Source organism: Curcuma longa, chromosome 1 (assembly GCF_044706935.1).
Source record: "Curcuma longa cultivar G26 ecotype Majalengka, Jawa Barat chromosome 1, ITB_CL_G26_1.1, whole genome shotgun sequence".
Taxonomy (NCBI): domain Eukaryota; kingdom Viridiplantae; phylum Streptophyta; class Magnoliopsida; order Zingiberales; family Zingiberaceae; genus Curcuma; species Curcuma longa.
Window position 1 is genome coordinate 18670653 of NC_133861.1, and position 23952 is coordinate 18694604.

Consider the following 23952-nt stretch of genomic DNA (forward strand, 5'->3'; position numbering starts at 1 on the left):
AATCAAAAATCTAATTCAAACCAGGTGCTTTATAATACTTAAACAACACTGTTTGTTTCTTTAAAAAAGTATGCATGAGGATTATGCAGCTGCTGCCGACAGTTCTCAGTGGCCCCAGGAGATCGAAGAGATATAGAGCTCATAGAATTAGATTAATCCTTCCACTTAATATTACTTTTAGTACTGTCAATCAGTGATATGAATATATAAAAATTAGGTATAATTAGGTGTCAGTGAGCATATATTAGACAGGTAAGCGGTTCATATCACCTTGTTTGGTGCACCAGCCAGCATCAATCCATCACCGCCGTCAATTTTATGGGATATAATTAATTAATTATATTCCAAGGAGAAAAAACAAAAAATGATCAGAGCTGGTGACAATGAGCTCTGAACGGAACAATAATGCCTCGTGCTGTTAGTTGCATGGATTGGACCAATTCTAACAACTCATAGATCATAACTATAAGCAATCAATAGAATTCGTGTGTTAGAAGAGATATTAGAGATAAATTATAAATTAAGATTTTAAATATATTCTATCATCTTATTCTTTTTAATCATCATATTTTAATTTTTTAGTAATGTTATTCATATCTTACCCTTTTCATATCAACGCTTGGTAGAATGTGATTTATAGTACCATAATTTTATTAATTTTAAAAATGGCATTGATGATCTTACCCTTTTAGCAGTGTGCTTTCCACACTTTTTCATATTGCACATATTCATCTTTATCAGAAAATCGCTCCCTGGTCCACTCTTCATCAATTTTACCTACCTTAATGAGCGCGGTACAGGATCGAGGCTCTCTTATCATACTGACTTGCCTTTTGGCCTCCTCGATCCTACCTTCTGAGGAAGTACCCTTAAAGAATACAAGTGTAAGACTTGACAGTGGGAAGAAGCGTATCCTCAATCATTTGATCCAAGAGGCTGCAAGCTTCCGCCATCCTCCCAGCACGGCAGAGCCCTGTTACGGGCACCGACTAAGTGAATGCATCCGGATGGCAGCCGAACTGGACAGTGAAAGGAATGACATTGTAGGCAAATTCGACGAAGTTGGGGTAGAAAGACCGTAACTTTATGAGGATGGTGTGGTAGGAAGTGGTGGGGACGATTCCTGGTGCTACCATTTCATCGAACACCTTCTCGGCATCAATTGATGAGGGTGTTGTTAACAGAGGGCATCGTAGGCGGAGGGATGGCCTCGGCGGGACTGGAGCCAGGGGAGGGGAGGGGAGGGGAGACTGGGAGGCGGGTTGGTTTCGGGAGGATTCGGAGACGGCGGCCCAGAAGGCCGAGCTCTTAGCGTTACCGTTGGGTTCATTTATGAAAACACTTTGGTTAGTATGAATTTTATTCTTTTCTTGACAAAAAAATTAAGTTTTTTTAGACCCCGTTTAACGCTACAACTGATCCAACGAGCAATTATCAAGCATCTTATTTTTGTTAAGACGACATTTTAGTTTAAAACTAGCCTGCCCCCTTAATTACACAGCAAGATAAATAGCTAGAACATGATCAAACGCACAAACTGCGTCACTTATTGACAATTTCAAGCACCGCAAAATCTAGTCTTTATGCTGGCCAGGCAACTTCTCCTTAATCTTCTCCATGAATCCCTTCTTCTCGTGCCCGTACTCTCCCTCCTGCCACTCCTTCTCCTCTTCACTCTTGTGAGCACCCGGTAACTTCTCTTTGATCTTCTCCTTCAGTGCCTTCTTCTTCTTCCGCCGCCCTCCCATCCCATCATCCTCAGACTGCGCATGCGGATATTCATATCCATGTCAAGTTCCTACACTGCTACACATTCATTTTCAGAATTAATTAATTAACTAAAATGTGCTTACTGAGCTGGAGCTGGAGCTGCCGGAGCGGTGGAGCATTCCCGTGATTCCGGCGCTCTGGTGCTGCTTCTCCTCGCCGGCGCTAACGCCGTAGCCTTGGCTGACGGGGAGGCGGTTGCCGTACTCGTCGGTGCGGATGGGGTTGCCGTACGCGTCCGTCTGCGGGATTGTGTCACTGTGCTCGTCCCTCTTGTATTCCATCGCTGATATGATCGACCTCTCCTTCGCTGTTATTCCGGCGAGACTTGCTGATGCAGAGATGAAGGATATATAAATAGAGCTGTGATGTCCGGTGACTCAGCGTCGTGGTCGCTACGTGGAAGGTTGCGCGCTGGCACACGTGTGACGCGGAGGTGCTGCGACGTCGTCGAGCTGCATGGGCGACACATGTGGCTGGAGGATTCTCGACGAAGGTGGTTCCTTGGACGCGCGGGGGATTGTGGATACGCATGCAATAAAATTATAATTTTATTTAAAAAATCATTTTTATAAATAAATTATGCTTTATGAGGAGTTACAAGTTAGCTAATGAAGTTATTTTTAGTTCCTGTAAAATAAAGCATCGATAACATCAACTGTAAGTTAACCAAATAATAGCTATCACCTATAACCCAATATACGAAATTGCTATGGTGCGCGACCCATGCGCGACATCCGTGATCCATCCCCACTGTCGCCGCCTTCGTCTGCGTCGTCCGACTACTGTCGGCCGCCGCCTCGGATCGCGATTGACGCGTCACTCATCGGTGCTCTGTCTGGTGTCGAATTCCGACTGGATAGCGATCGGAATCCAGCATAATTTGGCCGAAAACAGCTGCCCCCACTCGGACGCCGATCCTTCCTCGGTCGGTCTTCGATCGCGATTCGGTCAGAATCCGGCCCGATCGCCGTCGACAATGGCCACGCAGTGGGGGTGACTGTTTCCGACCAAATTACGCGGAATTCCGACCACTATCCGATCGAAATCCGACGTCGAACGGAACGCCGACAAGCTACGCGTTGATCGCGCCCGAGGGAGAGGCCGACGCTGGACAGACGAGCGCGGCGCAGATGGCAGCACACACGACGGATCATTCCTTGTTGCGCAGCATAGTATTTCTCACCCAATATAATTCATCCAAACTTAATACATAAATTGTGAAATTCTCCTATGTAGACGGATATATACTGCATTCAACTCATCCAAACTTAATAAATTGTGAAATTCTTTTTCTTTGACACAAGTAGATTTTAAACTCTCAGGCACACTTGACAACCAGTAGCAACGCAACATTCTCTCTTTTTACAACGGATGGCCAGCAGCAGCAGCAGCGTAACATGTCAACTACACTAGCAACGTGCATAGCCAGCTACCTTTACAAATCGCATGAAACTAAGTCAATTTGATCTGTAACTAAGAGATCTTCACAAGTGGTAACCACAGATACCAAGTACATTACAATGCATAACAAAGTTCAATCATACAAGCATTTTTGTTATTGCATGAGATTCCAAACCAGATAAATATAGCGCAGATAAATATTTACAAGTCAGACTTTGGAACGATTCTCATAACAGGAAACCAGCCGGAACAAAATAATATAAGCTTTTGACTTGGAAGGGAGCCAAATTAATATTGGCTTTATGACTTGGAAGGAACCCTAAAACCTGCTCCAAAACAAGCATTGATTAACATGAGTTTGCAGAAATTTCTGGATGATAATACAACACCTCCTTCCAAATCATCTCCCTAATCATTTCTTCGCCTAGATTCTCATCAATGTCAAGGTCTGCAGGAACTTCAGCTGGAGGATTGGTATTAGGGTCGTAAAGAGGTGACATATAAGGGTGTTGCAAAGCCTCATCGACGCTAATCCTCTTAGATGGATCGAAAACGAGCATCTTCTGTAATAAATCAATGGCTAAAGGATTGGCACCAGGGTAAAGATTGGCAATAGGGATACTGGGAGTATATGGTAGGGACTTGATATATTTGCGGGCCTTTGGATTATCGATGAAGCTGATGTCAGAATCACCCATTGTACCAAGTACATTGATAATGAGCTTAAGTTGGTTAAGACACTCTGTACCGGGGAAGATAGGTTTCCGTCCAAGCAGTTCTGCAAAGATGCATCCAACTGACCAAACATCAATGGAGGTTCCATAATAATCACAACAAAGGAGCAGTTCGGGGGCCCGATACCAGCGGGTAACAACATACTCGGTCATGAACTGTCCTTTTCCACTACTAGCACGAGCCAGACCAAAATCACAAATCTTTAGTTCGCAATTGGCATTAACAAGAAGATTTCCAGGTTTCAGATCTCGGTGGAGAATATTAGCAGAGTGGATATACTTCAACCCTCGCAGTAGCTGTAATCAAAAGAAGCAATTTCATTCAGGAATAATCAAAAGTAAGCTTTTGACAATCATATCCCTCGAACAGAGATAAAAGGTGTAATCTCGACAACAAAAGACATTGCAATATTAGCTATTGTTCTAAACAACCAAATCAACGAGAGGCGTAGCTAACGATAAAATAAAATGAGAGAAATAATAAGAGAATATAAATATAAGAAAAAATGAACACTAAAATTAAGGGGAAAAGAAAATTCTAGAAAGTGTCTCAGTTCTATACTTCGAATTCCTATAGCTTAACTGTTAGCAAAGATAAAGTTCATGAACAAAATATGTGTAATCCTCGATTAAACTGTTACTTTAGCAAATGAAAAGCATCCAGTAATCTGTTGACCATGTACCTTCATGTGGATGACAGATGTCTACTAAGAGAACAAGAGAAGTGATTTGCCCAATTGTCAGCTCACAAACATGATATGAGCTCGAAAATCTTAGAACACTTATATTGGAGGATTATTTATATTAAATAAAACATAAGTAGTTTCTATAGATATGGATCAACTTGAATTAGGAAGGAGGCTACCATTTAACTTCAATGAAACTTCAGCTGACTTGGAGAATGAATACACCAACCTTGAACACCAGAAGAAGTTGAAAGGGAGAGAGTTGACGTACAGCAAGTAAAACGAAGAGGGTTGATAAGTGTGAGTTAGTTGTGTTCCAATCCAAGCAGCTAGATTTACTTTTTTTTTTTTTCTTCTGGAGATCTGAATGACCAATGTAAATGATAAAAATGGATAATCTAGAAGTAGGAACCAATAGAATGACCCATACCAATCTGTTGCATGGACCACTACCACTTGGTACACCATAAATGGCTGAGGCATGTATGGCATCTTCACCACCCAAGTAGGTCCACATGGAGCACCTAGCTTAGACAGTGCAACATGAGATTTTTAACCATGACCCGAACACGAGGGCATTAATTTTTGAGATTTTGAACATAAACAGAACAAGATGCAGTGTGTATGGGATGGTACCAAAATAACTTTCATTTGCGTGAAGCCACCAGAATTAAAAATAGTACAAAGGCAAATAGTATAGCATCATAGCAAGAAGTATAAAGATGACATCTAGTCAAGATTTTTCAAAGACACTAACAAGGAAATTATGCCAATGTTGTACTTGAAATAGCCAATGAAAAGGGTGCTGGTAGAGTTAACTGGATATCTAGAAAGAAAAAAAAAAAAAAGACTAAGACATAATACACTGCAGCCAGTTACTCTTCAAGTAAAGAGTTGTTACAGCCTGGCCCTGAAGTGCAACAAATTTCAGTTTCCAAGTCCGAAACAACTTTAGAGACAAATTGTATCATCTCAGTTCACATGACACCAACACTAATGATTATTTCCTTCAAACAGAAGGAATCTTAATCTATCCCTTCAAATGATTATCGCTTTAGATACTGAGTTATCTAAATAGCAACATGAGGGAACCTTAATGAATTCACAATAATGAATTGCTTAACCCCCACTCATTATGTTTCTTGCACTTTATAGCATACAATTCAAAGTTCCAGGCTACCAAATTAAGCCTTTTCTTTTTTCATCTAGGTGATATATTACCAAAAGCTATGAGCAAGATGAAGTCTGCTTTGTTATAGAAGCTACACAACTTGAACAAAAGAAGACAATAAACCTAAATTGTCCCTTAAAGGGAGAAATTGGAAGGATGTATATTTCAATTGTCATTTTAAAAAGAATGGAAGTGAAGTAGCCGATATCAGAAGCAAACCAATAAGTAATTTATCAGCATATTACTTCTTTCCTACCTCTTTTCCTTGTCAAAATCATTAATTACAAGGCAAAATAGAAGACAAGGAATAGAAGGTTAGTATCTATACTACTGGTTAGTAGAAGATCATGAGCAAAAATAAATCATTACAGGTCAGCTTGCAATTACAAATAACAAAGAAAATCATAGTTTAAAAAGCAAGCCAAAAGAGGTTGGGTAATGCATATGATTTCAAAAGGACCACAACAGATCAGCTAATCTATAAGAATCTAAGCCATGCTGTCAAGGCAAAATAGGCCAAAGGTGAAGCTAGCCTCAAGGCATTAAGTTAGTTGCTGAACAAGTGGCCAACCAATCATCATTTACTTTGAAGTTAGTGATGAGTGAACCCAAGCCGAGTGTTTTTTAGTAAGGAAATCAAGGCAAGAGACATTTTACTCGAGTCATATGAGGATAGTTAGTACTGAAGCGTGACCCTAATGTCAAAGCAAAAAAAGAAAAAGGTAGAATAAGTACTCAGAAACATAAGAAACCAAACCTTGGCAGGATTATGCATAATCAGGAAGGCATCAAGGCAAGAGAGAGTGGCTTATGGTTGGTGCCCCCTCGATTCACTTTTAGTAGCGCATATAAATTCAGATTGCAAGCATCCATACCTGAAAGAGGAAGTACTGACAATGGTCATTGGAAAGTGCCTGCGATGATTTGATAATCTGATGCAGATCAGTGTCCATAAGTTCATAAACAAGGTACACATCTCTAAATGTTTTTCTGTGAGGCGGCATCATAATATCCTTCAAAGAGATGACATTCTCATGTCGAAGGTTACGAAGAAGCTTCAGTTCACGCAGAGTTCTAAGCGCATCCACACGGTTATCAAAAACATTATGTATTTTTTTTATCGCAACTTTTTCGTTTGTCTCACAGTTGATTGATGAGCAAACAATTCCATAAGCACCTCTGCCGATAGGCTTGATGGGCACATATTTTGTGTCGATCTCAAACAAGGTCTGCCACATGGTGTAGTAGTGTTTTCCACGGTTTCCTACACCATTAGGAGGATCGACCAGCGTAGCCATTTCCTAGAAAGAGCAAGACAAAACAGAGAACCAACTGGAGATTACACTTTCCACGATATAACCAGACTCCAGTAAAGGAGATAATAATAATCAAAAAAGAAAGGGAAAACAAACAATTGAAAAAACCTTATTTTGCTCAAATCAAGCCATTTCGTACCACACATGACAAGGAGTTCAACCAAACGTGCTAAAAGAATGAACTCTGGCATTGAATAGTGTATCAGAGAATCAAAAAGAGGGCGTAAAACATCATTTGAGGAGCAATTGAATCCGTACAATCACAATTGTAACTACAGCAAGCTCCTAAAAAATATTCTCCAAAAAAAAAACGAGAAATAGGGAGAAACAGGAAATGGATGATTACCTAAGTCCAGAGACTACATGCACAAACTTGAAGAATCACAGTTATCACCAAGGGCTACCACCACTTTCAGCAGCAAAGACTTCAACTTTCTCGATTCTCCCCCTCTTCCTCTATCCAAGAACAGACCTCTAAAGCCCAAGATTTCTCGAAAACACAAGCAGGAGCACTCGGATCGATCCAACCCAACGGAAATACTCAACTTCCCCCATCAATTCCCTCCACATCCCCATGACCACCTCGGTTCAGCTCCAATTCACTTCGCCCGGAGCCCTAACTCACAGCATATCTTCCGCCACTGTTTCCACCTTGATCGTCGATCGATCCCGTCGGTTCCTACCTCTAACTCAGTAAAACTCGTTGCCCTAATCGCACAATACCCGGATCAATCAAGTAAAGGTCGAGGTCGAGGCGCCAACATAAAATATAACCGACAGCTCAAGAAGTGTCATCGACGGCAGCTACGTGTCTGACACTGCTTACGCTGCGCCGGCGGCACATGCTACCGGGAAAGGCCGGACGGAGACTATTTGATGATGTACCTAATCTCTACCGTCAATCTTCTCCAGGGCCGCGAAATGTTACCGTTTCCGGATTGCACAGATGCGCAACAACGAGCGCCGCAGGGTTGCGATATCGAAACGTGGGCGCAGCCATCTCCTGCACGTGAATTGATTGATGGACGAAAAGGCACTCTAATAAATCTTTATTTTTTAAATCAATCTTTAATTATCATTTTGCTAAATAAATGTCAAACTGTTTTTAAATTCAAATGAATCTATAAGATAGTTAATCTTATTTTATATAATTAAAATTTTGTGATTACGGAGAATAAAAATTATTTTTATATTGATTTAATTTTCCAATTTCTCTTAAATTTTAAAATTAAAAAAATATAAATTTAATTTAAAGTTAACCTTTTATTTTATGAATGTGATAATTCTTTTTATATTGTTAAATATTTTATCAAATTACAAAATTATTTTTTTATAAACTTAAAAAAATATTTTTATAAACGTGATTATATATTGTATTCCATAAAATTAAAAAAATATATATAAATCAGTCAAATAATTTGTTTCCCCAAATTTTATAGGAATATTTTCTAAACGATGTCAAACATTCATGATACATATTGCTTTATTTTTCTTTTTGGTCTTTAAGTTCTATTTTTTAACTGAAATTTAGAAACAGAAAATTCACGAGCCAAAATCGAAATAAGTCCATTCAGTTCGCGACATAAGATAATTTTCCAGCAGCAGTGCACAACATATCTCATGACCACTTGCGAAGAAAAGGTAGTTGCAGCAACCAAATTGAGTCTTCAGACAGATTCATTAAGCAAATTTAACCACAACAAAGACGAGCGATCTAGGTGAAACTTGGGCACACAGGTCCCTTCGTTATGCCAAGGCGAACTTCCATACCGTGATGCAAATCTAATGGTCTGATGGATTCTGAATCTTGTGGCACTGCAAATCAAGAAAGGGGAAACGAAAAATTGATATTAGGACTCAGTATCAAGGGAAAAAGAAAAGAAACGGCCCAAGCTGAAAGGAGTGTATTAATAAATCAGTAGAAACTGCTATGGAGATAGTGTGGGGTTAGTGACAAGCTACTATATTACCAAGAGGATTATAAGAAACAGTTGCTTCCACAAATAAATATGCCACATCGCAGATATCACATGAAATATTGAAGGTAAAGGAAAACATGAAAGAAAAATGTAGAAAAAAAAAGGAACGTGCATACAATTGAGGTAGTCCTCAAAGGCGAATTCATCTAATCCACCAGTAAAAGCCTCAAAACCTAGCATGGAGGATGGCAATGCTCCAGGAGGTCTCTGGAATCTACAATTGTAGTGTTATCTCAGTAAAAGTAAAAGTAATATAACATCAGAATTTTTTCATTAAAAAAAGACAAAGCAAAATTAATATGCCAAAGAACAAGCTCATACATGTCAAAACAGAATGAAAAAAAAAACCGTATCCTATCCATATTTATGTGCGTGTTTATACCACTATTTTATGAAAGGTGGTAGAAAAAAGGTTGGATGACTTTGAACAATGTAAGTTGAAGCAAACACAATGTTTTTAGTGGCTGTTAGAAGTTGATCAAGTAATGGACAAAGACAAAAAGGATGATAAAATTATAGGTGTCAATTAGCTTTTATCCATAGGACACTGGATATCACATCTGCTGCTTTTCTTCCTTCTTTAAAAAGGTACTCATATGTACCCTTGGACATTACTAGATCCATGCAAACATGTGATTTTCATAATTTAGGGGCTAAACACTAAATTATGAAAAACACATGTTTGCAAGGCTCTAGTAGTGTCCTAGGGTATATATGAGTACTTTCTATTCAAAGATGTTTGGAGCTAACAATAACTTGAACAAACCAAGATTTCCTTCTTATATCCAAAAATAAGCATAGAACTATACTATATGATAACTGGAAGGCAGAATATTATATAAGATATAAGTTAATGCATCACCATCTACATGTGATTTCAGATCATTGATTCATAGTTGTACATAATTTTCACACCTAGCACTGATCTACAATCTTCAGGTAGAATGCAGTTTTGGAACATACGCCCTCTTCACTTTCTGCTACCAATGCATGTTACTATTTTATAGTCATCAGGTTAGGTTTTTGTCCTGACATCTCCATGGAAGGATGAAAATGTCACAAATGTTATAAATGTTAAACCTTTAACGCTGGCACTGAAAATTTACATGGTATACTTGAATACATTTAGCAAACATAATTGAGAAGAAAAACATGGTGATAAAAAAATTAATAAGAAAGTTGATTTCTTAGCTTCAGAACTAAAGAGTTAATACTTTACGTTATTATGCGGGTCTAATGTGTAACATTTGGATTTTAGCATCACACACTCCATTCACACTCCATTCTCATACTCCCGTTTCTGATCAGGACAGCAACTCTACAGACTTTACAATAACCTAACCCTCTCTTACAGAACAAATAGTTAACCAATTTTTGTCTTTGTGGGATTTATGCAATTTCTCAAGAGGAAAAAATACAAGACCTGGCGAGAATTTGAGCATCGAAATCCCTCCTCAGATTGAAAGCTGATCCATAGGTAAGATCCAACTCCATGCGCTTCTTTTCCTCCCAAAATCTACTCGACTGATCGAATTCAAACAAGATTAGGGTTAAGTTTTGTACATAATCAACAACACAAAAAGCTACAACAAAAAAAAAAATCCAAATTCGGAAAGAAATAATAATAACAGATCGAATTAGCGAAGAGGATGAGGAAGATAGGGCGAGATGGAGATTACGGAATCGCGAACTGATTGAAGGGGGTGGGATCCGACGATGTCGCCCTTTACAGCGTGCAGACCGAAGCGCAGGATGTCGTGATGCCCCACCACTTCGTGCTCGATCACCGACTTCGACATCTTCTTCCCGTTTTTTTTCTCGCTTCCTTTCCTTCGCTCGTTTGTGTGGGAACCGTCTGACCCTGTGCTTGATAAACACGAAATAGGTTTGGGCTGTTAAATGAACCACGGCCGTCCGATCGGCATCTCATGAACGCGCCACGATTCGCATATGACAAATTCTTCTCTCCCGTGGGATATGTTTATGAGAGAGCAGAAAGGAGGCAGAGGGAGAAAATTTTCAATGTTTTATTTATTTTATATTTACTTCAGCATTTATTTTATATTTATTTAAATATTTATGTTTTACTTTTCAGACCAAAATGGAGTGGAGAGGATAGAGAGAAAAGAAATATTTCAATGTTTTATTCATTTTTTTCTTCAAGTGTAGTTGCATTCCATGATCATGGGGCTTGCCGCGATTAAACATCCAGATTGTACGGATATACGTCGTACGGCTCTACCATGCACTTCTCGATTTATCCTGATGACCGATGAGAAACTTCCGTAAGACCAGATCGGTTCCAGATATAGGATCTGAGATTTATCATGATGTCTCAAAGAATTTCATCATGTGCTCTGATATTAAATTTAGTACATCCAAATAAATTTTAAAGTGCAATGAACGAACGTTTTAGATAAAATCAAACTCTGAATGCAAAAGAGTAAAATACTAACAATACTTCAAAAGCCTAAATAGAATAAAACTTAGTAAAATGCTGAGCATATCCCACGGCATTGAGAAAGACGGTTTGAAGCACAGATGTATCCAGATTTTTTTTGCAACTCGGAACAAGTAAATCAACAACTTGGGATGATGATCTCGCTGTAAATAGCGCAATTAACTCTTCAGCCTCGCTAAGCTTCTTGGCAACTGGCACTGACGCATGAGCTGCAGAAGGGGTTTGGCCTTTCTCTGCGCTCTATTGGTTCCGCTTCTCTCTATCTCACAGATATGCTCGAATGCTCCAAATTGCATCAAGGTCGAAGTGAAGGAAGGATCGTGCGAGCCCAACTCGAGCAGCACCGCGACCGCGCATTCCTTTGTCTTCGAGGTGCCCTCCTTGATCAACCGCACGAGTTTCTCGATGAACGAATGCTTCTCTATCGCGCCGCGACCTTCAGGACGAGATGCGAGGAGAAGAAAAATGGAGAGGGCTTCGTCCTCCATGCCGAGGTTCCTGTCGTCCAGCAGTGTATGTAATGGGGTAACAATTCCGGCGTCGATGGCTCTGACTTTGTTTTTGCTGTTCAGAAGCAAGTTAAAGAGTGCAGTGGCCGCATCTTTCTTCCCTCTGATGGTGCCATTCTGTAGCAGGTCTACCAACGGAGGGATGCCATTCATGCTTCCTATCAACTCTTTGTTCTCGTCGAGCATTGACAGACTGAACAAGGCTGCGGCCGAGTTCTCCTTCCCCCCCACCGTGCCAGTCTTCAGAATCTCGATTATCAGCGGAATCGCGTCTTCTTTGGCTATGAGTCTCTTGTTCAGCTCGTCGATGGACAAGTTTAGCAGGGCTGTGACCGTGTGTTCTTTCAACTTAGAATCGGGGTAATTTAGAAGGCTGACTAGAGCAGGTATTCCGTCATGCTTGGCGATCGCAACTCGGTTTTCGGGATTCTCTCTCGACAGCGAACGGATCTTCTTCACTGCCTTGCGCTGCACATCGAGATGAATGCTGGACAATTGCTCGACCAGGGTTGGGATATCTTCCTTGCCATCTAAAGAATCGGAGTCTTCGATCTGTTCGCGCTTCAACAGCTCGATCTTATTCTTCTCGCACCAATTGTGAATCACGTTTCGCAGAGCGTAGTTGGGAGCTAGGGAAAGGTGAGCTAAGATTTGCCTGGACTTGGGGCAGGTCCGATGACCCGCATCGAGCCATTTCTGTATGCTTCGCCGTTCGTATGTCTACAAGAACAATTCAACAGAAGTTTTTTATCAGCAAATTAGGTGTTTGATTCAGGTTACATCGAGAATGGATACCTGCCCTGATGCGACTATGACGGGATCCACCATGATCTCCAAAGTAACAGGACAGAGGAAATCATTGGGGATCATCAAGGAAGGGCACTTCTCGAGGTATTTAGGCAAGGTGACATCGTCCAAGCCTTTGCCATCTTCGATCCCAGCAATTTGCTTAAACTTGCCGAGCATATCGACGATTTGTCGAGTGCTTTCACCGCTCTGGCCGCCTCTTTCTTTGATGAGTTTCTTGACGGCCATCGTTTCCGCCCTCAAATCTGGGAGGGTCTGCAGCTCCAAATTCTTGGCGAGCCTTTCGAGTATGGCACCATCGGCATTCCGATCTTGATTCTGGGAGAGTAACACCATCAGATCCATGGCAAGCTCCATATCTTGTGTGTCTGTTCTCCTCTTGGCTCTCTTCAATTGCACGCTCAATAGCTCAACCTGTAAATAAAATTAAGAATCAACAGATGGGATTTTTGTCACAAAGATGAAGAAATAGAGAAAAGAACAGGACGAGCAACCCTACTTGCTCTTTCACTTCATCCGTAATGCCAAACTGTTCATACGGCATGCCATCTAGCGACTCCTTGATTTTTTCGTAAACCATATGAAATCTTCCCATCACAGCCTCGCTCTCCAACGCCTACGAGCGAAGACGAAGAACCATGAAAAGGAGGGAACAAGTGAGAATTAGGGCAAGCAATGACCGTACCAGATAGATCTTGCTGCCGTCATGGCAACACCGGAGCAGCTTCCGAGCGGAAGTGAAGGCCTTGTGGAGACAACATAGCCGATGGTACGCCGCGTCAGGGATCGGATCTTGGAGCTCCTTGATCTCCTCCAACATCGGGACGACCAGCTTCATCCAGCGCACCAGGCTGAAGCACTCCTTCCGATGCATCCGGCGGTAGTCCCCGAAGGAGGAGACGGAGTGGATCATCTCCAGTAGCTCCAGGATCAGGTCGTCCACGTCGTCCTCTCTCGGACCCGCCGCCTCCTCGTCGAGGACTCTTCCTCCTTGATCGACCCCGGCGACTGGGGTCTTCTCCATGGCAGAAGGATGGCTGATGAATCAGGAGAAGGCGCGACGAATCAAGAGCAGGGGAGGGAGGATGAAGGCGGAGAAGAAGATTAACCCGACGCATGGTTTGTGAGAAATTCGCGGGGAGACGTGAAGCAAAGTAGGAATGGCCACAAATTTGTTCCATTTTGCTGCTATAAATAGCGTGGTCATGGAGGTTGATTGATCGTCCGTGCATCAATAGATGGACGGTTGCGATAATTGTTGGCCCCTCGATTAGATTGTTTTGTTCCTTTCAGGTGTTTTCCCCCGTTGTTCTCGGAAGAATTTATGGTTTATTTTGAAATAGTTATTTAAACATGGTTAAAATAATCGTTTAATAAAATTTTAGCAGTTTTACGATGCATCTTGACATTGTTTTAGGTGGTTTATAAAATTTGTATCCACTTTAGCGATGAGCTTAAGGAAGAGTTGTATTCAACAAAAATACCATAAATGTCATACAGTGATTAGTCAAAAGTATAACTCTACGCCATGAATATCTAATTAAATGTCATACAGTTGTGCTCGGACGATTTAACGTGAAGTTCATCAGATTACTGATAACGAACAAGTTTGTAGAAAATGGGAAACAACAAACAAAAAACAAAAAAAAAGTAAAAAAAGACATTGAAAACAATTTATTTCAAGAAAATTGTGTCATATAAACACTACACTGATCCTGCAGAACGAGTTAAAAAAAAACACTAATCGTGTGAGTACAACGGTTCCTGTAACGCCAAGAAAGTTTCTATGGCTACATTTTTATGTTGGTTGCTTCTGAATGCCACTCTACGCCCATGACCTGAAAGTGGAGTCAATTAATAACTTGGCACATGATATCGTAGTAGAATAAATTTTGTAGCTTGTGTAATTCCATTTATTGCAAAAAAAAAAAAAGGAACAACTGTTTTAGTTAAGAGATTAATCACCTGGTAAGATCCATTCGAAGTCGAAGTCCAACAGCTTCCGAATACTCTTCAGCTGCAGGCTCACTGCCAAGTCAAACATCGGTTGAATTGACTTACTAAGGTATTTAATGTAATTGATCTGTATTGGAGCACACTAATTATGATTTGTTTAGCTGCTTTTATACTACCTGATTGCTGGTTATGTATCACGGAGATCGAAAGATCGGATCCTTCTGATCTGAAGAGATGGTCCCCAGTAAACATGACCTTCAGTGGTTTATAGTGTAAACAAACTGAACCCTGACATGCAAAAGAAATCTAAGTAGGTGCAAATTTGGACGTTGATTTTCACAATATGAATTGGCAAAGCAGAATGTTTACTATAATTTCCAGTTCTGCATAAGTCAAAAAGCACTCAAATTAAGTGTTCATTTCAAAACAGGTACAGAAACAGGTATAAAAACCACAATATAAATTCACAATATAGAGCGCAATGATGAAAAAAAATGATCAACCACAAATTGTTCATCATGATCAGCCAGTACACCTCTAATGATTAATTCTCTTAATGCAAAAGTTTACTTCCACTGATCAAACAAAAGACCACTTTGGCTATTTTTTGACTTTTAAAAAGCTATTTTTAGGGGTCATATCCTATAAGCAGAAGTGGAGTGAAAAGGGAGAACAAGCATGTATATAAACACCAAGATTTGGGGGAATATGTTAGTGGAGATCCAGTCAAATGGAAGCTCCTTTTGGCCAAAGCTTAAATCCTTAGCTGACAACTACTATTGTGATTCAGATTCAGAAGTTTCACCCTCTACATGATATCCTTTTGGAGCTACATTGGACCATGGTTAATAAGCTTGAGTTCTATTAGTTGTTCTTAATTGCTATTAAGTGGCTAAATCACCTCCAAGAGCTTAGATCAAGGTCAAGACTTTGATTAATTCCTTCAAGCTTTTCGGTATATTTTTCTCACCCTTGTGATTTCATTTCATCTCCAGAGAGATTGCGAGTGATTATTTAAGTTTTCATATCTTATCTTCAATTCTTGCTGAGAGAGCTTGTTCTGAGGTTCTAAGAATTATTTCAATAATTTTTTGTGCAAGCTTTCTAGTGCTAGTCCATTTTTGGACAAACTGAATTTGCTCTATTACCCTAGTAAAGGAGCGTGTTAGTGATTTTTATTTTGTGGGAAATTCACAATGACACGATAGGTCCAAAGAGGAGTGCCATTTTTAGACCTTGTTGTATCCTCTTGCTGAGATAGCTTGTTCTTAGGTTCTAGGAATTATTTCAATATTTTTTTGTGCTTTGTAAGGAGCTTTCTAGCACTAGCCCATTTTTGGACAAACTGAATTTGCTCTATTACCCTAGTAAAGGAGCGTGTTAGTGATTTTTATTTTGTGGGAAATTCACAATGACACGACAGGTCCAAAGAGGAGTGCCATTGTTAAACCTTGTTGTATCCTCATGTTAGTAAAACAAAACAAGTGGACTAAACTAGAGAGCTAAATTAGACTGGTCAGGCATTGTAGATTGTTCTTCAGAATAGGGATATGTATTAGTCCAATGTTGGAAAGACACCAATAGAGAATGAAAATTACCTATCTTTATCATGCCTACACTAGTAACCAATCAGTCATCTTCTGATTGGTATTTTGAAAATTAGGGAGCAAAGCTTGCGCTGACATATAAAAGAAACCCCATTAACAAGTTGTTCATGATGATCCAAATAAAAGAATTCATGATATTTCTCACAAAAAGAAACTTTTTTCAACATTCAAAGAAAATGAAATGGTTTGCAAAATGCATGATAAAGGAAACAAATGCTAACTGCTCTACTACCATATATATATATCAGAAGGCGGCAAAATGATCCAAACTGTTATTGATTTCCTAGCATCACTCTGCACAAACACTGACTAAGCCAATAATTACATGACCCAGTCTGAGAAATGACCATTAACTTGGTAGATATGAAGTGGATGAGCTAAAGCACCTAAAAACCATCCAATGGTTGTAACTTATCAAATCTTATGAACCAACTAGTCTACGGTTAGCATGGCTACCACAAGAAAACACAAAGTTTTGAATTGCATTCCATTTGCATGCCCTAGAAATAGATTAATTGTAAATTAGACTCTAGATGTCATGTCTGTTGTTTGAGGTCTTACTTCAGTATGGCCTGGAGTATAAATGAGCTCAAAATCAGTTCCAATGCTCCAAGGGCCTTCCCCATCAAGTTTAATTTCAACATGAGTTGTGGAAAACTCTACCTGATAAAATTCCAGAATATGGTTAATCATAGATCCCAAATTCCTAAAACAACACAAGACAATTTGAATTAAACTTCCAATACTTAAAAGCTAAGTAGATGATCACCATAGATGCAACATGTTTGGAAATGCTGATATAGTTCACACTGAAGTGATGAATTGAGTTAAGCTTCTTTCATACAACTTATTAGCTAGTGACTTTATACAGACAGCATGTCTTTTGCAATTTAGATCTGCAGCCATTAGTCATTACAACCTTGAGAGAAAACAAAACAGAGATATTGACATAATTTGACTACTAGTTCCGAATAGTTCTTTATTATCCATGTGCAACATGCTTTTTTATTTTGCAAACTGCTGAAGAATGTCACTGATTGGCATGGACAAAATACATATAAAATGAGCACCCCTGATATGTCCATAAATCTCTTAACAGAATCTGTTATCACTACATGCTATGTGGTTCTTACATGGTTGCTGGACTGCATCAATTAGTTTGTCATTTCTATATGATGTTTTGTGAACAATAAAAACATATGGAACTTTAAATTGCAAATCTATTTCCAACGGAGTAATTTTCCTCAAACGTATACCTAAGATGTTCGCATTGCAACAAAGCAACCTAGCACTGAATGGCTACTTTGCTTCTGTCAAAAGGAGTTGGGATGAATTAGCGCAACAATCATTTTCCTTCCTTCACATAACATGATAGAAATAACACAATCATACTCCGTCAGAAAAATCTCACACAATCTTTATCCTTCTCTGCAAGGATTTAGCAGTGGCTGATGGCAAAGGAAACTCCTGGTACACAGATGTGGCAGGATTCCTATTTATGGAAGGGAACTTCAATACACCTGTCATCCCTGTTTTATTTCTGTGTTATCCGTAATATACAACCACACAGCATTGGATTAAAGCTACTTCTATACATGATTCCTCCTCCAATATTCATTTAATTTTGTGGTGAACAATACACTAGTGTGACAACAATTAAATGAAGTAAACAGCTAATATGACTTCAAAGAGAACAGTACAGCTACTTACATCTCCTGAGTGGAGAATTCTTTTGCATCTCAGCCACTTACTCCATTTCTCATGATCCCCTACGTCATCTCTGTGAATTAGAAAAAAGGTGTAGCAATGCTTGTCCAAAAAAAATACTACCTAACATAAACAAAATCGAAAACCAACAGATCAGGAGCTTCATAAATGACCATGCAAGATGCCACAACATAAGGGGTGATCCAACCCAATGGCATCCATAATTGGGCCAGGCCCTGGCATCAACTGAACAAGGGATGATCAATTTCATGCCTCATCAACAATGCTGACTACAAGATCTCCTCTAACATACTTGTGAGTCAAAAACATGTAGCGTGCCCCTCCAAGATTCTCTATATTTTTTGCTAATCTCTTTGTAAACCTTGGGCTGCAAAGCAGGCATATCTCCAGGTTAATGTAATGTTCAGACAAGCTGAAAGTTTCTTAAGTAATTTCCCATCCTCTATGTGTGTACTTCAACAAAAAATGAATAGGTGACGAATAGGAAATAGAAGGATGAATCAGATCATTACAATAGCTATGTAAGATGTAATTAAAAGAAATAACCAACTTATTGAACTCAACTTAAAACTCAAAACCATGTAGCATACTATAATATGACAATTTCAGTTCTATCTGCTGCCAAGACCTTTTACAAAAAAAAAAAAAAAGAAGTTGATTTTAAATCCAATTTATGAAACATCAATAAAATTCTTGCTTCTAGTTATATACTTTGTGACCTATGCTAGAAAGATTCAGAGCTTAATTTCAGACACCAATTAGATCCTCACATATGGGACTCTAAATGGGCTGGTACTAGTAAAACCAGAATTCGATAATTAGTCAAGTGTGATTTTTGAGCTAAAGGAAAATGAGAGGATGAATCATGTTGTTGTAAGTTTGACATAAAAAATGCATCAACCCACAGAATAGCATAGTATATAAAAATGTTAAGAGCATACAATTTTGTTACATAGTGGAATATCCACTTGAAAATTATTTTGGTATACATATTGGGCAACGTATGAAAACATGTTGCATAGATTTAAAGAGTGCTGGTTGTGCTAACATAAGTGACGTAGGGAAGACTTTTTGAAGAAGTTATACCAGATTCAACTCCTGAACATTATATAGTACTTCCATTCACAAAATCTGGAAACTTTTGAAACCATGAAAGTAGGGCTAAAGTTGTTGGACTGAACTATTCCCTTAAAGCTTAGTTTAACTTGGAATTGCAGGACCGGTTATTACCTTGGAGCTTGGATACTTGTATTGACTTGTTGGGCTTATAAGAGGTTTAGATATAGATTGTTAGGACAGATGACCACTTCAGCCTATAATTGAGGAACACTCATTAGGACTCAGCATTAAATAATTATGGAATGAAACCATCGAGTTATTCAGCTCATCCTCCTCTCCCTATATTGTATGTAAATCTTAGGCACCCTCATCTCAAGTTGTACTAATATCTTCTTCTTCCACATACTAGTTCCACATGTACTAGCAGTTTTCATTTCCTGTTGCATGAAAATACTTGGTCATTATTGGAAGAATGATTATTCCTTAAGTACACGATATACAGTCATTATTGGAAGAATGATCACAGCTGCTGCAGCACCAAGTTTGATTATTCTGCATTGGAATCTAACTACCTGTCAACAAGTATATTCCCTTCAGGATGAGTGATAAAGTAGGAAGTTGCTCCATAAGATCTCTCAGAATGATAGCCACAATGATAAACACCCTGAAAGAATGTCTTTATGGTCAGATGAGTTGAAACTTGCAAGAATTGATTAAGAATTGTAGGTAAGAGACACTGATGAGAAATTGGGAAAAAAAACATAGTGACTTCTGTACAAAGATTTATGCTATGTCTTTCTATTTGAATGTTGTAAGGAAATCAAAGGTATCCATATCATTGAATATTGAATTGTGTAGAATGCTGATTGCATTCACATGGCAAATTGTAGCCTTCTAAATTCTAGTAGTATATTTGATATGCATGTTTCTGAAAAATAAAACATAAAACAAGATGGCTCACCTTTCAATTTGAGTGTCATGTATAAAAATTACCCGTAATATATGATAAATATAAGACCATGATTCCACATAGATATAGACACTATAGACCAAATTACAAACTAGAAACTAACCTTTATAAAATTTCATAAAGTGCAATAGCATAATATATGATAAATATAAGACCATGATTCCACATAGATATCCAAGTGTGGATTCTATGCAGAAGAGAAATAGAATTTCCCAACCTTTAACTTTTTCTTGAAATCCTTTGAGGTCTTTCTCCTCATATTGAATTCCTCCTATCATATTGTTTATATTATGTCTTTTAGTCTAAAACATTCAGCATTCAACTTTTAATGCTAGAATTCTCCTTAAAATTTTTGTAGCATTTGGAGGTAATAAATAAGCACAATCGTACTTCAGCACCATTAATAAAATGAAAATTTTCTCTTCTTCATGCAAGGAAGTTGGATGAAGCCCCAATACAAATATTTACCGTGACATGATTTTGTTTATTTATTTGAGATCTCTCAGAAAGATGGATAACATATGTAACTATATGATTGGATAAACATAGAACCACGAATCTTGATATCTGAATGCTGAATTGATTTTGATTGTAGTAATTTATAATGGTGAAGCACACACAACTTTGAATTTTAAAAACATGATCTTTTTGAATAAGGGTATAACAAAAGAGAAATGCATTCCATATTTTACAATTGGAACCACATTCATATATGTAGCAACCTAGGAACAATTAGAGAATGAATCTATGAGAAGAATCAAAGGAGCAATATACTGGGAGTTTCTCTGCATCTATGGGAAGAGGAAACATCTTTTGAACTTCAATAATCTTCTTAATAGGCTTCTCCGTATGTATGGAGTTTGTTGGACAACAGATTAATGCCTGAAAATTGATAAAATGGATGAAGTTAGAGAACCATGAAACAATATAACAACACAAACTGTATATAATTATTTAAATAGTGACAGTTTGTGCCTGAGTTCATTACTGTACTTCTATCTTGCAACTAACCATTGCTTGTTTTGTGATAAATGACTTGTGCATTTAATTAAAATTGATAATTGAGTTTGATTAGCTCTGTTATTATCTTCAAATCAACAGTCATTGCAATTGCATTTGTAAAGTTAATTGAGATATTGAGTTTGATTCACTTTGTTCTATGTTGTAGAATCAAAGTAAAAAAGTGTAGGTGGGCACTATGTGGTCAGGTCAGTGCATTTTGCATCAAGTGTTTGACAGGCACATAATGCATCAATATATGCATATTCGGTAATTTTTAAAAAATGTCTCAACATCAAGCAGTGCTAATGCTACTATTTAGAAGCAATTAGGTGAAGTTCCAATAGATGAGAAAATTAAGAAAATTTGCTAAAACAGTGTGGGCATGATCAAAAACAATGAATAGACTCACAAGTTAAATAAGTTGAACTGATAAGAGTTGAAGGTATTAAAGTAAGGGAGACAAAAAATAAAGTAATTGAAAGTGATCTAAAAAGTGCATTATTGAGGAAATGGGTAGAATAGTTGATACCCATGATAGGTATGGAATGAATATGCGCACCTCATGCCTTATTGGATACAAATTTCATGGGTCCCTATCTGATGTCATCCCCATGCCTAATACAGCTACGTTATCCGCACTAGAAAAGACCATATATCCTTTGAATACTTATACCTCCTCTAAGAGGTCCAAGGTATAGCATTAGGAATCCCAAAACTCCTTTCCTACTTGGTGTTTTGATCAAACCTCCATGTGGTCAAATCTCAGCTCAAGGTTGATCAGAATTTCAGGAAGTTAATCCAAAAGCTCCAATAGGTCAATCACAATTATTGGAGGCTGATCTTAGCTTCAGGAGACCAGTGGCAGCTCTAGAAGTTCAATACCAACAACGATGACCGATCAAAATTCCAGGTGGCTAATCCCAGCTCCAAGAGAGCAGCCCCACTAGTTCAAAGGGAGATTCCACCAGAGCAAATGGTGCTTCCGTAGTCTATAGGCCAACCCTTGTTCCATGTCGACTTACCATTCAAGCTTAACTCCGACACTGATCAGATATTCTTGAGAGGGGAAGCTGATACGATCCTCAAAACTCCATCACCGTGAAAATTATATTTGAAAACCCCTATATAACATGAGAACCGTTACCTGTAAAGCCATGACCTTTTCCTCTTCACTGATTGGCTGTTTGGTGACAGCTGACATTCCCCCCACCCGCGTGAACATTTCCTGCGGTCAATAAAGCCACGCAAAGATCACAGACATCAGATGCCACCTAATTAGTCCATCTCGAGAACAAAACTATTTCGGTCGCTCACCGGCGCCATCCAGCGGCAAGTATCGCAATCGATACACAGTTGATCTACAGAGAAATAACCAGATATGTGATCGAGCAACCAACCGAGAACAGTAAACCAAGTAAAGGGATATACATACGGAGAAGTTGATCTAAGGACCGAATATGCGATTTGAGTTATCCAAACAAGCGAACAGTGAAACGATTTGAGAAAGTGAAACAAGTAAAAGAGATTTACCTACGAAGAAGTCTCCCTCTACGTTCTGTGACCGCCTCTGACGATCGCCGCCTACGGAAACAACGCTCAAAGAAAAGCGGCGGCGGCGGCCAACTAAGGTGGAACGGAACGGAGTTGGAAGCCGATAGACTGGGCAAAGGAAGCTATCGCGAAGAACCGCCATTGCACCCTTTCGAGTTACGCCGCCTTCGTCACCTAGGCCGGCGAATACTCTAAATACAAGTGAATCACTATTGCTCGACGAACAGATTTGGACCACAGAGTGTTTTTTGAGGGGGAAAATAACTAGTTCAGTTCGTAGTATTGGGACCGCATATAATTGATATTCAAATGCAAATTAATTAATTATATTTTATCCCAATAAATTTGTATTCTCATATTTTATTATATTTTTTAAGTAAAAAAAATCCGAATTTACCTCTTTTTCTCTTTTGAAAAATAAATTATTTTATTTTTACCAAAACCAAACTGAGCGATGGGTCAGAAATGGTTCCAATAGCCAAAGTGCACCTGCAACACAAGTTACAGACAAGAGGTTGAATATCTTCAGCATCAGCCATTTCTTATTGAACCTGAAAATAGTATCAGCAGAAACGTATACAAGGTAAATATTTAAGCAATTTAGTTCAATTAGCCAAAGTTAATTAGAGTATCAAAGAATTAAACTCTTCAAGGTTATTTGCAACAATATATAGAATTGTCAAGGCGACCTTTTACTTGATCCAACTATTGGACTAAAATGTCGAAGCTCGAGCCAATAATAATTTTCTCATCTAAATTTAGACCTATTCCATTAACCCAACTCCCCATATGAGACTAAATTAGGAAGCAAAATCTTCCATGCTTAAAGCTAGGTGTTCCTAATCAATTCAAATTATAACCTAGAACCACACAAGTTAATGATAGTTCAATCATTTAATCACATAACCTTCTTTGTTAGTTTAATTGGCCATTTGAGACTAAACTAGAACATAAGAAGAACCAAAATGCACTGAATAGTAGTGATCTCAAGAAAACTGGTTGTTGGTGTCCTACAAATGCAAGGCAAAATGCAAATTTCAAAACTTACTGTATACATAAATCTCATAATAATATTTGCAAAGTGCTTGTGCATCAAAGATTATTTTCAGATTCATAAATCATTCGAGTGAATGAATTGTGACAAAGGATATAAACAAAACATGTGATTAAAGGTTGCACATAAAAATTTGTCACATAAAAATTATAATGCGACGTTGCAGTCGCAAACGATCAAATTTAGCAAAC

At 38.6% G+C, this 23952-nt stretch overlaps 5 protein-coding genes across 5 annotated transcripts; all 5 read right to left on the minus strand.

The window, feature by feature from the left end:
- Nucleotides 1–1431: 1431 nt before the first annotated feature.
- On the minus strand, nt 1432–2077 carry LOC141813066 (dehydrin Xero 1-like). The gene is made up of 2 exons (XM_074700970.1): nt 1854–2077; nt 1432–1763 (listed from the first exon to the last, which is right to left on the minus strand). The coding sequence occupies exons 1-2, from the start codon at nt 2049–2051 to the stop codon at nt 1575–1577; spliced, it is 387 nt and encodes a 128-aa protein (XP_074557071.1). The 5' UTR covers nt 2052–2077; the 3' UTR covers nt 1432–1574.
- Nucleotides 2078–3259: 1182 nt separating this feature from the next.
- LOC141828659 (mitogen-activated protein kinase 4) lies at nt 3260–7988 on the minus strand. The gene is made up of 3 exons (XM_074716117.1): nt 7425–7988; nt 6638–7063; nt 3260–4202 (listed from the first exon to the last, which is right to left on the minus strand). Exons 2-3 carry the CDS (start codon nt 7058–7060, stop codon nt 3519–3521), a joined length of 1107 nt encoding a protein of 368 aa, XP_074572218.1. The 5' UTR covers nt 7061–7063; nt 7425–7988; the 3' UTR covers nt 3260–3518.
- Nucleotides 7989–8633: 645 nt separating this feature from the next.
- LOC141844025 (cyclin-B1-2-like) lies at nt 8634–10917 on the minus strand. Its single transcript, XM_074732016.1, has 4 exons — nt 10737–10917; nt 10481–10581; nt 9174–9271; nt 8634–8893 (listed from the first exon to the last, which is right to left on the minus strand). The coding sequence occupies exons 1-4, from the start codon at nt 10854–10856 to the stop codon at nt 8793–8795; spliced, it is 420 nt and encodes a 139-aa protein (XP_074588117.1). The 5' UTR covers nt 10857–10917; the 3' UTR covers nt 8634–8792.
- A 759-nt stretch (nt 10918–11676) lies between these two features.
- On the minus strand, nt 11677–13858 carry LOC141813475 (U-box domain-containing protein 15-like). The gene is made up of 4 exons (XM_074701446.1): nt 13520–13858; nt 13334–13450; nt 12823–13248; nt 11677–12747 (listed from the first exon to the last, which is right to left on the minus strand). Exons 1-4 carry the CDS (start codon nt 13856–13858, stop codon nt 11677–11679), a joined length of 1953 nt encoding a protein of 650 aa, XP_074557547.1.
- Nucleotides 13859–14485: 627 nt separating this feature from the next.
- Nucleotides 14486–22898, minus strand: LOC141845215 (uncharacterized). The gene is made up of 11 exons (XM_074733277.1): nt 22687–22898; nt 22471–22514; nt 22301–22381; nt 20929–21036; nt 19757–19848; nt 18418–18492; nt 18108–18177; nt 16959–17060; nt 14967–15078; nt 14800–14862; nt 14486–14672 (listed from the first exon to the last, which is right to left on the minus strand). The coding sequence occupies exons 1-11, from the start codon at nt 22847–22849 to the stop codon at nt 14575–14577; spliced, it is 1008 nt and encodes a 335-aa protein (XP_074589378.1). The 5' UTR covers nt 22850–22898; the 3' UTR covers nt 14486–14574.
- Between the last annotated feature and the right edge of the window lie 1054 nt (nt 22899–23952).